The 17,790-nt window shown below is 40.3% G+C and overlaps 1 protein-coding gene across 1 annotated transcript in view; it reads right to left on the bottom strand.

The window, feature by feature from the left end:
- The window catches only part of LOC142709960 (rho GTPase-activating protein 33-like), a gene marked incomplete at its 3' end in the record, with an annotated part of 28,638 nt that extends 11,486 nt beyond the window's left edge, over positions 1-17,152 (bottom strand). Inside the window, exons 1-3 of the mRNA XM_075848499.1 lie at positions 17,015-17,152; positions 483-580; positions 209-287 (exon numbers count right to left, since the gene is read on the bottom strand). Coding sequence (XP_075704614.1) covers positions 209-287; positions 483-580; positions 17,015-17,020 — 183 coding nt within the window. The remainder of the gene's footprint in view (positions 1-208; positions 288-482; positions 581-17,014) is intronic.
- Between the last annotated feature and the right edge of the window lie 638 nt (positions 17,153-17,790).

Below are 17,790 nucleotides of genomic sequence, written 5' to 3'. Positions count from 1 at the left end.
CTAATCAGGAAAATGATCGGAGGCTTTCCAGCGGGAAAGTCCATACCTTCCTGGGGGGTGGAGGGATGTTAGGTGTGAAGAACGGATAATCCTCCACACCCCTGACTATACCCAAACCAAATCTAAGGTCAACCTCGGAAATCTACCACTGAATCATCCGTGTGCTCGATCAATCGGAGATCTCGCACAGTATATAAGGGTCTCTTACCTGGATAGGACCATAGTTGACATTTTCATAGTGATAGTGAGCGCAGTCCGCCAGCTTTACAAAGGGGCCACGTGTTACCCTAAAAATAGACCAAGGAAAATAGGATTAGTAAACCTCGAAAATCCTGCGATTTCCTGAAAAATATTAGAGATCGCTCACGCCGTTATATAATCCAGAGCAGCTCATGCGTGAAATGAGGAATACAGTATAATCAGCAGGACGTCCATCCACATCAAACATCACCCCCCCCTCCTCCCCGATCCTCCGGATTCACCTCTTGCTGGGTCTCCCCTTCACGCTGGTGGGAGCTGCAGAAGAAATGAGTCGTCCGGAGCCCTCCGTACCTGTATCCAGTGTGTCCGAACCCCGAGCCTGAAGAGCAAAGCAGATTTATGGATGTGAAAACTCAACGGGGCCGCAGAACATACAAAATTTATGTCAGATACATCATAAACCACTTTATTCCAGCAACAAACAGCAGCCAAGTCACAGCCAATCAGATTCATCCTGCATGGCTGAATAAAGTGAAATTAGAACGCCTAACATGTCCTAGACCATAGGGACAGTAGTTATATTCCTGTATATAGGGGCAGTATTATAGTAGTTATATTCTTGTATATAGGGACAGTAGTATAGTAGTTATATTCTTGTATATAGGAGCAGTATTATAGTAGTTATATTCTTGTATATAGGGGGCAGTATTATAGTAGTTATATTCTTGTATATAGGGGGCAGTATTATAGTAGTTACATTCTTGTATATAGGGGCAGTATTATAGTAGTTATATTCTTGTATATAGGAGCAGTATTATAGTAGTTCTATTCTTGTATATAGGTGGCAGTACTATAGCAGTTATATTCTTGTGTATAGGAGCAGTATTATAGTAGTTCTATTCTTGTATATAGGGGGCAGTATTATAGTAGTTATATTCTTGTATATAGGTGGCAGTACTATAGCAGTTATATTCTTGTGTATAGGGGGCAGTATTATAGTAGTTATATTCTTGTATATAGGGGGCAGTATTATAGCAGTTATATTCCTGTATATAGGAGCAGTATTATAGCGGTTATATTCTTGTATATAGGGGGCAGTATTATAGTAGTTATATTCTTGTATATAGGAGCAGTATTATAGTAGTTATATTCTTGTATATAGGGGGCAGTATTATGGTAGTTATATTCTTGTATATAGGGGCAGTATTATAGTAGTTATATTCTTGTATATAGGGGCAGTATTATAGTAGTTATATTCTTGTATATAGGAGCAGTATTATAGTAGTTATATTCTTGTATATAGGGGGCAGTATTATAGTAGTTATATTATTGTATATAGGGGGCAGTATTATAGTAGTTATATTCTTGTATATAGGGGGCAGTATTATAGTCGTTATATTCTTTTATATAGGAGCAGTATTATAGTAGTTATATTCTTGTGTATAGGGGCAGTATTATAGTAGATATATTCTTGTATATAGGGGCAGTATTATAGTAGTTATATTCTTGTATATAGGAGCAGTATTATAGTAGTTATATTCTTGTGTATAGGGGCAGTATTATAGTAGATATATTCTTGTATATAGGGGCAGTATTATAGTAGTTATATTCTTGTATATAGGAGCAGTATTATAGTAGTTATATTCTTGTGTATAGGGGCAGTATTATAGTAGTTATATTGTTGTATATAGGGGCAGTATTATAGTAGTTATATTCTTGTATATAGGAGCAGTATTTTAGTAGTTATATTCTTGTATATAGGGGTCAGTATTATAGTAGTTATATTCTTGTATATAGGGCTCAGTATTATAGTAGTTATATTCTTGTATATAGGGCTCAGTATTATAGTAGTTATATTCTTGTATATAGGGGGCAGTATTATAGTAGTTATATTCTTGTATATAGGGGCAGTATTATAGTAGTTATATTCTTGTATATAGGGGGTAGTATTATAGTAGTTATATTCTGGTATATAGGGGCAGTATTATAGTAGTTATATTCTTGTATATAGGAGCAGTATTATAGTAGTTATATTCTTGTATATAGGAGCAGTATTATAGTAGTTATATTCTTGTATATAGGGGCAGTATTATAGTAGTTATATTCTTGTATATAGGGGCAGTATTATAGTAGTTATATTCTTGTATATAGGGGCAGTATTATAGTAGTTATATTCTTGTATATAGGGGCAGTATTATAGTAGTTATATTCTTGTATATAGGGGCAGTATTATAGTAGTTATATTCTTGTATATAGGAGCAGTATTATAGTAGTTATATTCTTGTATATAGGAGGCAGTATTATAGTAGTTATATTCTTGTGTATAGGGGGCAGTATTATAGTAGTTATATTCCTGTATATAGGGGCAGTATTATAGTAGTTCTATTCCTGTATATAGGAGTAGTATTATAGTAGTTATATTCTTGTATATAGAGGCAGTATTATAGTAGTTATATTCTTGTATATAGGGGGTAGTATTATAGTAGTTATATTCTTGTATATAGGAGGAGTATTATAGTAGTTATATTCCTGTATATAGAGGTAGTATTATAGTAGATATATTCTTGTATATAGGGGCAGTATTATAGGAGTTATATTCTTGTATATAGGAGCAGTATTATAGTAGTTATATTCTTGTATATAGGAGCAGTATTATAGTAGTTATATTCTTGTATATAGGAGCAGTATTATAGTAGTTATATTCTTGTATATAGGAGGCAGTGTTATAGTAGTTATATTCTTGTATATAGGGGGCAGTATTATAGTAGTTATATTCCTGTATATAGGGGGAGGTATTATAGGAGTTATATTCTTGTATATAGGGGCAGTATTATAGTAGTTATATTCTTGTATATACGGGGCAGTATTATAGTAGTTATATTCTTGTATATAGGGGCAGTATTATAGTAGTTATATTCTTGTATATAGGGGCAGTATTATAGTAGTTATATTCTTGTATATAGGGGCAGTATTATAGTAGTTATATTCTTGTATATAGGAGCAGTATTATAGTAGTTATATTCTTGTATATAGGAGGCAGTATTATAGTAGTTATATTCTTGTGTATAGGGGGCAGTATTATAGTAGTTCTATTCCTGTATATAGGGGCAGTATTATAGTAGTTCTTTTCCTGTATATAGGAGTAGTATTATAGTAGTTATATTCTTGTATATAGGGGCAGTATTATAGTAGATATATTCTTGTATATAGGGGGCAGTATTATAGTAGTTATATTCTTGTATATAGCAGCAGTATTATAGTAGTTATATTCTTGTATATAGGGGCAGTATTATAGTAGTTACATTCTTGTATATAGGGGCAGTATTATAGTAGTTATATTCTTGTATATAGGGGGCAGTATTATAGTAGTTATATTATTGTACATAGGGGGCAGTATAATAGTAGTTATATTCTTATATATAGGGGCATTATTATAGTAGTTATATTCTAGTATATAGGGGCAGTATTATAGTAGTTATATTCTTGTATATAGGGGCAGTGTTATAGTAGTTATATTCTTGTATATAGGGAGCAGTATTATAGTAGTTATATTCTTGTATATAGGGGCAGTATTACAGTAGTTATATGCTTGTATATAGGGAGCAGTATTACAGTAGTTATATTCTTGTATATAGGGGCAGTATTATAGTAGTTATATTCTTGTATATAGGAGCAGTATTATAGTAGTTATATTCTTGTATACAGGGGCAGTATATTAGTAGTTATATTCTTGTATATAGGGGGCAGTATTATAGTAGTTATATTCTTGTATATAGGGGGGCAGTATTATAGTAGTTATATTCTTGTATATAGGGGCAGTATTATAGTAGTTATATTCTTGTATATAGGAGCAGTATTATAGTAGTTATATTGTTTTATATAGGGCAGTATTATAGTAGTTATATTCTTGTATATAGGAGCAGTATTATAGTAGTTATATTCTTGTATATAGGAGCAGTATTATAGTAGTTATATTCTTGTCTATAGGGGGCAGTATTATAGTAGTTATATTCTTGTATATAGGGGCAGTATTATAGAAGTTATATTCTTGTATATAGGAGCAGTATTATAGTAGTTATATTCTTGTATATAGGCGGCAGTATTATAGTAGTTATATTCTTGTATATAGGGGTAGTATTATAGTAGTTATATTCTTGTATATAGAGGCAGTATTATAGTAGTTATATTCTTGTATATAGGGGGCAGTATTATAGTAGTTATAGTCTTGTATATAAGAGCAGTATTATATTAGTTATATTCTTGTATATAGGGGGCAGTATTATAGTAGTTATATTCTTGTATATAGGGGGCAGTATTATAGTAGTTATAGTCTTGTATATAGGAGCAGTATTATATTAGTTATATTCTTGTATATAGGGGCAGTATTATAGTAGTTATATTCTTGTATATAGGAGCAGTATTATAGTAGTTATATTCTTGTATATAGCGAGCAGTATTATAGTAGTTATATTGTTGTATATAGGGGGCAGTATTAGGCCTCATTTACACGAACGTAATATACGCGCGTGCGACGCGCGTGCTGTGCACGCATGTCGTACGCACCTATATTAGTCAATGGGGCAGTTTAGACGATGCGTGAATTGCGCTCAGCGCGTGTGCGCAGAAAAAAACTCACGACATGTTCTATAATCGTGCGTTTTTCGCGCACTCACGCACCCATTGAAGTCAATGGGTGCGTGAAAACCACGCATGCCGCACGGAAGCACTTCCGTGCGAACTGCGTGATTCGCGCAAGAGCTGTCAAACTCCTGAATGTAAACAGAAAAGCACCACGTGCTTTTCTGTTTACAAACATCCAAACGGAGTGTCAAATTCGAGATGAGCGCACCGAACTTCACCGGGTTCGGCCAAACTCGTTTTGACCGAAACCGGTAAAAAATGTTCGGGTACGCGACGTCAGGAGACAGTCACTGTCCACGGTGCTGAAAGCGTTAAACTGGTTCAGCACCATGGACAGTGACTTCCGCTCCGAAAATCCATGAACCTGTAAAAAAAAAAAAAAGACGTTCTGACTTACCGATAACTCCGGTCCGACCTCCCGGGATGACAGTAAAGTCCAAGTGACAGCTGCAGCCAATCACAGGCCAAGCACAGGCTGCAGCCAATCACAGGCCAAGCACAGGCTGCAGCCAATCACAGGCTGCAGCGGTCTCATGGACTGCGGCGTCATCCTGGGAGGTGGGGCCGGATGACAAGAGAGGGACGCGTCACCAAGGCAACGGCCGGGAGCCCGGACTGGGGGAAGCAGGAAGTTCTTGGTAAGTATGAAAGTCTTTTTTTATTCACAGGTTGGTGTATATTGTGTTCGGCATTCACTGTCGAGGGTGCTGAAAGAGTTACTGCCGATCAGTTAGCTCTTTCAGCACCTTGGACAGTGACGGGCGTCGACTAGCCTCATCTCTATGATGGCGGCTGCGTGAAAATCACGCAGCCGCGCATCATACACGGATGACACACGGAGCTGCCAAGTGCCTTTTGCGCGCGCAAAACGCAGCGTTTTTTGCGCGCGCAAAACGCACACGCTCGTGTAAATGAGGCCTTATAGTAGTTATATTGTTGTATATAGGGGGCAGTATTATAGTAGATATATTCTTGTATATAGGAGCAGTATTATAGTAGTTATATTCTTGTATATAGGGGGCAGTATTATAGTAGTTATATTCTTGTATATAGGAGCAGTATTATAGTAGTTATATTCTTGTATATAGGTGGCAGTAATATAGTAGTTATATTCTTGTATATAGGAGCAGTATTATAGTAGTTATATTCTTGTATATAGGGGCAGTATTATAGTAGTTATATTCTTATATATAGGGAGCAGTATTATAGTAGTTATATTCTTGTATATAGGGGCAGTATTATAGTAGTTATATTCTTGTATATAGGGGGCAGTATTATAGTAGTTATATTCTTGTATATAGGAGCAGTATTATAGTAGTTATATTCTTGTATATAGGGGCAGTATTATAGTAGTTATATTCTTGTATATGGGGCAGTATTATAGTAGATATATTCTTGTATATAGGGGACAGTATTATAGTAGTTATATTCTTGTATATAGGGGGCAGTATTATAGTAGTTATATTCTTGTATATAGGAGCAGTATTATAGTAGTTATATTCTTGTATATAGGGAGCAGTATTATAGTAGTTATATTCTTGTATATAGGAGCAGTATTATAGTAGTTATATTCTTGTATATAGGAGCAGTATTATAGTAGTTATATTCTTATATATAGGGGGCAGTATTATAATAGTTATATTCTTGTATATAGGGGGCACTATTATAGTAGTTATCGTCTTGTATATAGGAGCAGTATTATAGTAGTTATATTCTTGTATATAGGGGATAGTATTATAGTAGTTATATTCTTGTATATAGGGGGCAGTATTATAGTAGTTATATTGTTGTATATAGGGGGGCAGTATTATAGTAGTTATATTCTTGTATATAGGAGGCAGTATTATAGTAGTTATATTCTTGTATATAGGGGCAGTATTATAGTAGTTATATTCTTGTATATAGGAGCAGTATTATAGTAGTTATATTCTTGTATATAGGGTCAGTATTATAGTAGTTATATTCTTGTATATAGGGGGCAGTATTATAGTAGTTATATTCTTGTATATAGAGGCAGTATTATAGTAGTTATATTCTTGTATATAGGGGGCAGTATTATAGTAGTTATATTCTTGTATATAGAAGCAGTATTATAGTAGTTATATTCTTGTATATAGGGGCAGTATTATAGTAGTTATATTCTTGTATATAGGGCAGTATTATAGTAGTTATATTCTTGTATATAGGGTCAGTATTATAGTAGTTATATTCTTGTATATAGGAGCAGTATTATAGTAGTTATATTCTTGTACATAGGGGGCAGTATTATAGTAGTTATATTCTTGTATATAGGGGGCAGTATTATAGTAGTTATATTCTTGTATATAGGGGGCAGTATTATAGTAGTTATATTGTTGTATATAGGGGGCAGTATTATAGTAGATATATTCTTGTATATAGGAGCAATATTATAGTAGTTATATTCTTGTATATAGGGAGCAGTATTATAGTAGTTATATTCTTGCATATAGGGGGCAGTATTATAGTAGTTATATTCCTGTATATAGGGAGCAGTATTATAGTAGTTATATTCTTGTATATAAGGGCAGTGTTATAGTAGTTATATTCTTGTATATAGGGGGCAGTATTATAGTAGTTATATTCTTGTATATAGAGGGCAGTATTATAGTAGTTATATTCTTGTATATAGGGGGCAGTATTATAGTAGTTATATTCTTGCATATAGGGGGCAGTATTATAGTAGTTATATTCCTGTATATAGGGAGCAGTATTATAGTAGTTATATTCTTGTATATAAGGGCAGTGTTATAGTAGTTATATTCTTGTATATAGGGGGCAGTATTATAGTAGTTATATTCTTGTATATAGAGGGCAGTATTATAGTAGTTATATTCTTGTATATAGGGGGCAGTATTATAGTAGTTATATTCTTGTATATAGGGGCAGTATTATAGTAGTTATATTCTTGTATATAGGAGCAGTATTATAGTAGTTATATTCTTGTATATAGTGGGCAGTATTATAGTAGTTATATTCTTGTATATAGGAGCAGTATTATAGTAGTTATATTCTTGTATATAGGGGGCAGTATTATAGTAGTTATATTCTTGTATATAGGAGCAGTATTATAGTAGTTATATTCTTGTATATAGGGGCAGTATTATAGTAGTTATATTCTTGTATATAGGGGCAGTATTATAGTAGTTATATTCTTGTATATAGGGGAAGTATTATAGTAGTTATATTCTTGTATATAGGAGCAGTATTATAGTAGTTATATTCTTGTATATAGGTGGCAGTATTATAGTAGTTATATTCTTGTATATAGGGGGCAGTATTATAGTAGTTATATTCTTGTATATAGGGGGCAGTATTATAGTAGTTATATTCTTGTGTATAGGGGCAGTATTATAGTAGTTATATTCTTGTATATAGGAGCAGTATTATAGTAGTTATATTCTTGTATATAGGAGCAGTATTATAGTAGTTATATTCTTGTATATAGGAGGCAGTATTATAGTAGTTATATACTTGTATATAGGGGGCTGTATTATAGTAGTTATATTCTTGTATATAGGGGGCAGTATTATAGTAGTTATATTATTGTATATAGGGGCAGTATGATAGTAGTTATATTCTTGTATATAGGGGGCAGTATTATAGTAGTTATATTCTTGTATATAGGAGCAGTGTTATAGTAGTTATATTCTTGTATATAGGGGGCAGTATTATAGTAGTTATATTCTTGTATATAGAGGGCAGTATTATAGTAGTTATATTCTTGTATATAGGGGGCAGTATTATAGTAGTTATATTCTTGTATATAGGGGCAGTATTATAGTAGTTATATTCTTGTATATAGGGGCAGTATTATAGTAGTTATATTCTTGTATATAGGAGCAGTATTATAGTAGTTATATTCTTGTATATAGGGGAAGTATTATAGTAGTTATATTCTTGTATATAGGGGGCAGTATTATAGTAGTTATATTCTTGTGTATAGGGGCAGTATTATAGTAGTTATATTCTTGTATATAGGAGCAGTATTATAGTAGTTATATTCTTGTATATAGGAGCAGTATTATAGTAGTTATATTCTTGTATATAGGAGGCAGTATTATAGTAGTTATATACTTGTATATAGGGGGCTGTATTATAGTAGTTATATTCTTGTATATAGGGGGCAGTATTATAGTAGTTATATTCTTGTATATAGGGGCAGTATGATAGTAGTTATATTCTTGTATATAGGAGGCAATATTATAGTAGTTATATTCTTGTATATAGGGGGCAGTATTATAGTAGTTATATTCTTGTATATAGGGGGCAGTATTATAGTAGTTATATTCTTGTATATAGTGGGCAGTATTATAGTAGTTATATTCTTGTATATAGGGGGCAGTATTATAGTAGTTATATTCTTGTATATAGGAGCAGTGTTATAGTAGTTATATTCTTGTATATAGGGGGCAGTATTATAGTAGTTATATTCTTGTATATAGGGGGCAGTATTATAGTAGTTATATTCTTGTATATAGGGGCAGTATTATAGTAGTTATATTCTTGTATATAGGAGCAGTATTATAGTAGTTATATTCTTGTATATAGGGGGCATTATTATAGTAGTTATATTCTTGTATATAGGAGCAGTATTATAGTAGTTATATTCTTGTATATAGGGGCAGTTTTATAGTAGTTATATTCTTGTATATAGGAGCAGTATTATAGTAGTTATATTCTTGTATATAGGAGCAGTATTATAGTAGTTATATTCTTGTATATAGGGGGCAGTATTATAGTAGTTATATTCTTGTATATAGGGGCAGTTTTATAGTAGTCGGTCCGCCTAACATTCCTGTATCATTGAGGATAAGATCATTGGTGACTAGAATCGTTTATTTTGCCATATTCTTTGCCGCGGTCTCTTTTAGAACACGCATTAAACGAAAACTATTTTTAAATATTCTTTCCATGCTCTGTGTTTCTATAGAAACTGAAGACTTCGCTGATTTACAGATCCCACTTGTGAACAAACTATGAGCAATTACATTAAAACTACACAACCACGCTGAAAGCTGCTGGCGACCGTCTCAAGGACGCATTTGTACGTTATTGGACCAGGCGGTTGTGAACTCTACAGAGATTTATATTGATCATCCGACAGAAGGAGAAATACTGTATAGAGATGTCAGCGGTGACAAAAGCTTCACTACCAAGTCATAATAGTCGGCAAAGTCAAGTTCACACCGCATGGCGCAGAAATACCGCAGCAAAAAGATTTGCTATAGAAGAGACTGGATGTATAAAAATACCAGTTTGCGGTTAAGCCTTAGTTTTCAGCAGTTATATGCCACATAAACACCATCCCGTTATGTCAGTAAGACGCTACAAAAAAATGGCGCACACACATGATAGGGAAGACCCATTTATATACAGAGAGCCCCAAGTGAAGCAGTTGCCTATAACAACCAATTAGGCTGCTGCTTTCATTTTCCAAAAGGCCTATGAAAGATGAGAGCTGGAATCTGATTGGCTGCTATGGGCATCTCCTCCACTTCCTCCTTGCACCAGTTTTGATAAATCTTCCCCAATGTTTGGCAGCATCGCAGCCAGAAATTAATCCACTTCACATTAAAATAATCCGAAACCTCGTGTCTCAGAGAGAAAAATACCTTGTTGTCCATAGCAACCAGAGTTCAGCTTTCACTTTGTAAACTGACCTGATGATGTAAAACAAGGACTCCGATTGGTTGCTATGGGCAGCAAGGAGCAGAAAATGAAGAGCTGAAAACTAATTGGTTGCTATGGACAACAGGGCCATGTTAAGTTCTTTGAGACCGTGTTACTGTGGGATATGGGAGTGGTTTAGTTCATTTGTGGGCGCAGTTTAAACAATGTGGGTGTGGCCAGGTGTGCGAATGACCGCGTTGGTTTAATTGGCACGCCAATTATGGGTACGTTCGGTTCACACTTCAGGTTTCGGCCTCTCACTAAAGTAATTTACCGTAGGACGTAAAAGTTATATTGTAAGTGCAGTCGCATACTCAGAGTGCCGCTCGGGCTAGTTTTTCGTGGCACCCGATAGTTTTCACGGACCCATTTACTTTAGCGGGTGAATCGGGTCCGTGAAAACTGACCAGACTCTCCGATCTGTGGAAAGATAGGATGCCATTTTGTCCGCGGCATCGGTCAGACTCGTCGACCTTTCCGCCAGCACAGAGACACCAGTGAAGGTCTGTTAGGCCGCATGCACGCGACCGTACGAGGTCCCCGTTCACATCCCGTTTGGAAAGCTCCCAACCTACACGCTAATCATTTTGAAGGTGTGGAATAGCGCAGTGGACTTCACAACTCCACGCCGCGGCGTCCAAGAAAAAAAGAAACATTAACCCTTTCCCGCCGCAGCCTTTTTTCGGATTTTCCCGGCGTATACGTCAAACGAAGGGCAAAACGTGATGTGAACGTCGCCTTACAGCACCGCCTTCTACAGAGTGGTAACAGAGCTGCCATACATGGTTGTGTTCAGATGGCACTGGTTTCTTTGGGTGCTCGAGGTAGGGTCCCAACCCGGGTATAGGTTAAGAATTTGTACTCGGCACACCTTGCTTGTGTTACAAAAATGTGCGACGTCGACGTTTCGGTCAGACAGACCCTCGTCGGGCACTGAGCCGTGCTGGGGACTGGATCGGTACAAAATGATGCGTGTATAGCGCTGCTGTGGTCAGTAACCGGCGGCTTACTGAGAGCGCCAACACAGAGCGGTAAGCCGCCGGTTACTGACCACAGCAGCGCTATACACGCATCATTTTGTACCGATCCAGTCCCCAGCACGGCTCAGTGCCCGACGAGGGTCTGTCTGACCGAAACGTCGACGTCGCACATACAGCCTCTGGCATCCATAATAAAAATAAAAATATATTTTTGTAACACAAGCAAGGTGTGCCGAGTACAAATTCTAGAGCTGCCATACAGACAGGGGTTCTCGTCAGTGCCCTCCACCCAAAGTAAAAGCTCCTCCTGCTCTCCTGAAGTACCACGTATAAATAAGGGCTGGGTGCAATGTTTTCAGTTGCTATGGCAACCTTTTCATCGTTGTTAAAAAAAAAAAAAAAAGGAAAAAAAGGGGAGGGTAAAGCTTTTCGTTGCGATCGTCTAACTTTGAGAAAAAGGTGAAAAACGGTGCTCCGTAAATCCGTTCTCAGGCAATGTTCACACGCTTAACAAAAAACGGCTGGAAATACGGAAGCTGTTTTCAAGGGAAAACCGCCTCTGATTTTTAGCCGTTTTTTAAGCAACTCGCGTTTTTAGCCGTTTTTCGGGGTGTTTACGACCCGAAAAACGACTGAAAATAGGCCGTGTGGACATACCCTTACAGTCGTCGCTCCCAGATCGCGGATTTCCCTTGATACACGTGAAGTTCATTAAGTTGATTGCGCATTCAGACTTTTTCACTCCACACCGGCCCCGGGACGCTGGATTTGTGCCGTTTTTTTCCATGAGCATAACCTACTTTTTGCAGCTATTTAAAGCCTAAAGTGCATCGGATGAGGGGTATTTATTTATTTATAGAAAAAGCGGCGCGCTTCATACAGAAGTAAAAATACGAGATGAGAGACGGGGCTGTAGGAGAAAGTTATTCTCAGCAATCCCGAGAAACGATATTTCATGATATACTCAGCCACTAGGTGGCAGCGTTCTATTAGAGTCTATGGAAGCTATATCCTACCAGTATACATTTCTATTTAACCCCCTCTGAATAATATTTTCCTTTACTCCTGGTCATCGCCCTCTAATGATGCTACAACGATTCTGCCACCGTCTGAGAGTGGGCGGAGCTAAATGACCACTTCCAAGGGCGACGATCGAATCATAAACGCAGCTTCTTCTACTGGTTGCCCTTGGAAACAGACAACGGTTTAGCTCCACCCCACTGTCAGACATGTGACCTAACAAGCTTAGCTGTAAAAATGCAACTCATCTGCACTCCCATAATGCACTGCTCTGTAATAACAGGAAACCAGAGAAAATCTAACTAAAATCCAATGCCTATGGTCAGCTTGGTCACTAACACGATCGCTGCAGGATAGTGACTGCAGCTCTGGATGTGAATGGAGCGTGATACATGTTGTAACTGTAGAAATGTAAATGCTGCTTTGGCTGTGACGGGAGTATAATGCATGATGTAGTAATAAAGTAAAGAATTAACTAAGTTATTTTACATGAAGGTTACGGATACAGGATCTGATAACCTCAGGGAGCCGGGGATCTCCATAGCAACCACTCGTCTCGCTCCTGCGGTCGGTTTAATTTTCGCCACACTGGTTATAGTCAATATTTGCTGCAGGACATTCTCCTTGGACAAATAAGGAGCCGTTCACACTTATTCTCCTCCAGACTATGGAGACGTCATTATCTGGCTCCCTGGTGATGAGCGATGTGCGCAGTGCCAGCCGCCATTGTAAGAAAAAAAGACTGCAAAATGGCGCAAAAAGCATTGGTGCACCGTATTCACCAAGCGTCACCTTGGAATCGGCGCCATACAATACGACCCAGAACACGCCTGAGGTACAAAAAATTAGCCACGCCCCTTTAAAAACCATGATTGCCGGTTACGGTAACGCTGAACATTTTTTGGGGGAATTTTTATTCATTAATATGGTTCGTGTATCTGCGCCATTTTTTTAAAGGGTTCCGGTCACTGGAATCTACACCCACTAAATAGCCGAATTTTCATAGTTTGGGTGGAACATTCCTTTAAGTTCAGCGTATAGAAGAGTTGACCAACTGGTGACTATCTGGCCAGATGCAGCCCCTCATAGGCTACCTGGAAAACCTCAACATCCTTGAAAAAACCCCTCCTGTCCTACCATACAATATGTTTTCTGATATTTGGGTAGTCACAGCCCCTCCCCTGTGTCACAGCCCCTCCCCTTTCAACACTCTGGGCCTTCTTTATACATGAGGATTAATATCTTTCCCAGGCCTCCCTCTCCGTACACAGCTGGCAGATAACTTACAACCTTTTTAGTTCCCACAGTGGGATTGATGTCCATGTAGCGACTTCCGGTGACTACTTATATACACGTAGTTACAGGAACGGAAACGGTTGTCACCCAGACAGGAAGTCAACCGGCAACCTAACCTTATCCAACCTGAAGAATACACCGGAGGGGCCACGAAAACAGAAATAAGCATCGACTCGGCGAAGTTACGGAACACCGATTATATAATGTATATGCCGGGAAGATTTAAAGGGGAACTCCACTTAAAAAAAAATTCTCTCAACTCAAACCTAGACAAGGGATCCAGAAAAAGGACAGAGTGAGGGAAGAAGAAGGAGGGAGTAATATTGGCTTATGTTATTACATCTGGTCGGTGTTCGGGGATAAGGGCGATCATTTCGGAGCAGTAACGATAGATCCGTCACTAGAATAAAGGCAATATTTGATGTATTCAGATTTTCGGCTGATTTTGACTGGAGGGCAGACAAGCAGAGCAGCGGCCTCCAATGTCACCGCGGCAGGAATAATAGATGGAGCGCCCGGCGCAGGACACGCCGTATTGATACGCGACGTACGATGAATAGACGTAAATATTTCATTCGGTTTTTCACGACTTCAGGGCATTTCAAAGGAATAGGTCCCGGGAGTCCCTGACAGGGACATCGGAGCGATCGCTGAACCTGCATGTGTATCATATGGAATGGCAAAACTACAACCACCTCAGATGTACGGATATTACTGCGATCGCGGCGTACACACGCGGGAGCGATCCGAGGCGGGAAACACGGTCAAACGCCCGACAATTCTGTAATCGGGGCCAAAGACGAGACAATTATCATTCCGGAAGATCAATATCCGACACCTATAGATGTGACCCCCATGGAGGATCTCAGCACCGGAGATATGAGACATAAAGTAGTGGTCATCGGGGAGGGGAGGGGGGTCTACACTTCCTGTCACTTATCCCATTGAAGGGCACTACAGTCATCCTCTCCCCAACCTGATAACAGAGAACAATAGATTATATTTACCGGTTGTAGATCAGCCTCCCAGAAGCCTGCAATGGCTGATAACTGCGAGCAACATATTATGGGACATGTGAATACAATCTATTGCTCCCTGTTGTCAGTCAATTGAAGAAATGAAGAAGTTGACTGTAGGACAGGTGGACACCGTATATATTGGTCCCTGTTATCAGACATTTTAGGCCAGGGAGAAGATGATTATAGGACAGGTGAAAACAGTCTAGCGCTCCCTGTTATCAGCCATTGCAGGCTGGGGACCGGATGACTGTAGGAAAAGAGAATACAGTCATCTTCTTCCCGGCCTGAAACGGCTGATAACAGGGAGCAATAGGCTTAATTCAACGACAAAATAAATCGACCCTCTACAAACACACGGCACAGTTACGACATTTAGGCCTTAAAAGCTTCCGGGACGCAGCCGATAAAATCTACAATAAAGGCTGCTCTACCAGTCCTATTAGCAGCTGGCCGCCTGTCTATAGCGAAGGACATCACTCTCACTATTGTCACCCCCCAATGCTTTGCGCGGGAACAGCGGTTACCATGGAAACCTGCACCACCATAGCCGTGACCATGAAACTCAGGGTGGGAACGAGGAGGGGGAGGCTCGGCTTTTGTTATGGTAATGGGGTAAGGACACAGTGATGGCAGTGTGATGCTCCCCGCGCGCCCGCCAATACTAATCACTCCCATGACGCTGGGTTTTGGGGCCTGGTCACCTCCTACTGCGCAATCCTGAGCCAAGCTGCCAGTGACAGCCTCTACCCTATCCCGAGCCAAGCTGTCAGTGACAGCCTCTACCCTATCCCGAGCCAAGCTGCCAGTGACAGCCTCTACCCTATCCCGAGCCAAGCTGTCAGTGACAGCCTCTACCCTATCCTCCTGAGCCAAGCTGCCAGTGACAGCCTCAACCCTATCCTGAGCCAAGCTGCCAGTGACAGCCTCTACCCTATCCTGAGCCAAGCTGCCAGTGACAGCCTCTACCCTATCCCGAGCCAAGCTGTCAGTGACAGCCTCTACCCTATCCTGAGCCAAGCTGTCAGTGACAGCCTCTACCCTATCCCGAGCCAAGCTGTCAGTGACAGCCTCTACCCTATGCCGAGCCAAGCTGTCAGTAACAGCCTCTACCCTATCCAAGCTGTCAGTGACAGCCTCTACCCTATCCAAGCTGTCAGTGACAGCCTCTACCCTATCCAAGCTGTCAGTGACAGCCTCTACCCTATCCAAGCTGTCAGTGACAGCCTCTACCCTATCCCGAGCCAAGCTGTCAGTGACAGCCTCTACCCTATCCCGAGCCAAGCTGTCAGTAACAGCCTCTACCCTATCCAAGCTGTCAGTGACAGCCTCTACCCTATCCCGAGCAAAGCGGTCAGTGACAGTCTCTACCTTACGGGAGGACACATTATATATGGGATTTACGTGCAGTTGTGAAGTCAGCGCCACGGGAGATGATGGCGCCATAATATACACATCAATAATAGTGAAGGTTTAGCGTCACGGTCCCCTGGCCTCAAGAGCTAACGATCTATTCACACCCACACACTGCAAGAAAACCCAAGTTTCACCCGAATACCCGGGATCTGGAAAGTTGCGCGCTGGCGGCCGCCCCGCTCTGACTCACCACGACTATCAATCGCCCATTTTAGCGGCACGCGCCGCCATCCAACCCGCCGTAAACCAACATCTGAGCTCCTCTTTATTGGGGTGTTCAGCCGGAGTGCCCCCGCAGGGCATGGCGGAGGCAGGAAACGTGCCACATTTCTATGCAGAGCATTGCACCTGATCAGACGCAGAGCATCACTCCCCGCCATAGATGTCACTTAGGATAATGTCTCCCACCGGCCACTCTCTCGCCCTCTGCAGGACATCTCATGAAGATCTGCAGAGCATTGCTCATGTGGGCTGGACACTTGATCCCTTACAGAATAATTTAACCCTGCGTTGCACCTGCTGCTGCCTGAGACTGACGGGGTTAACAGTCACCATAACACAATAGGAGGCGGCGAAATATCCATTGGAAATACCATTTTTTTGGGGGGCTTTTTAATATCAGAGCTGGTCTATCCATGTGCCATCATGCAGCACAGAGGCGCCAGCAGCGCCACTGCCACCCACAACAAAGGTGCCCGTCAATCATCACCACATAGCCCAGCGTGCCATGCAGCCGTGCCCACTGCTACTCACCACCATCGTGCTGCCAGGCGCTCAGGGGGCTACACAGGGGCTCTCTCCATATTGCATAGCTCCTTTATTTTTGGAGGATGGGGGTTTGGATGCAGCTTGTGATTCCACAATCCGGCTGCCTTTGTCCCCTCAGTCGGCCCCCGTCCCCTGGGGTCTGATGTGATCGGGTCACTCTGTCCGCTTCCTTCCCATAGTCTGTAGACTCTCTCGGTATGTCTCTATCGCTGACAGTCTGCTGTCTCGTTACATTGTCCCAGTTCAGACCGTGGGCAGCCGGATTTGAACGCAATAGGTGGGAGGGGGCCAAGGAGGATCCTAAGAGATTCCAGCCCAGAGAGGAGTCCGATCCCCCCGATATTACAGCTCACCGTCCACTTCTAACTATCTCCACTTAATGGTCACCCGGGAACCCCCTCCCTGGAGGAATGTTACACCTACCGTCTCAATCCTCTGCCGCCCCACCCCCCACCTGGAGAATGGAATAATCCATTCAGGTGCAGAGACAATGGTCGAATGTGAGATAGAGAGTGGCCAATGAGCGCGGGCCGGGCCGTGTTATCCCCATGTACACATGGAAGGTGGAGCGCTGACCCCTGGCCGGAAGGCTCCATTGTGAGAGGACGCGGCCGGGGGGAGCTTCAGACGCGGCTTCTAGTGGAACGGGAGAAAGAGCCACAGAATGTTCTAATGAGGGCGAAGGCTGGAAAACTGGCAGGACGAAGGGCGCAGACCCGAGTAATACTAATACTATGTACACAGGGATGATATAATGTATC

Source organism: Rhinoderma darwinii, unplaced genomic scaffold, assembly GCF_050947455.1.
Source record: "Rhinoderma darwinii isolate aRhiDar2 unplaced genomic scaffold, aRhiDar2.hap1 Scaffold_418, whole genome shotgun sequence".
In the NCBI taxonomy this organism is placed as follows: Eukaryota; Metazoa; Chordata; class Amphibia; order Anura; family Rhinodermatidae; genus Rhinoderma; species Rhinoderma darwinii.
This window is presented reverse-complemented; position numbering and strand designations above follow the sequence as displayed.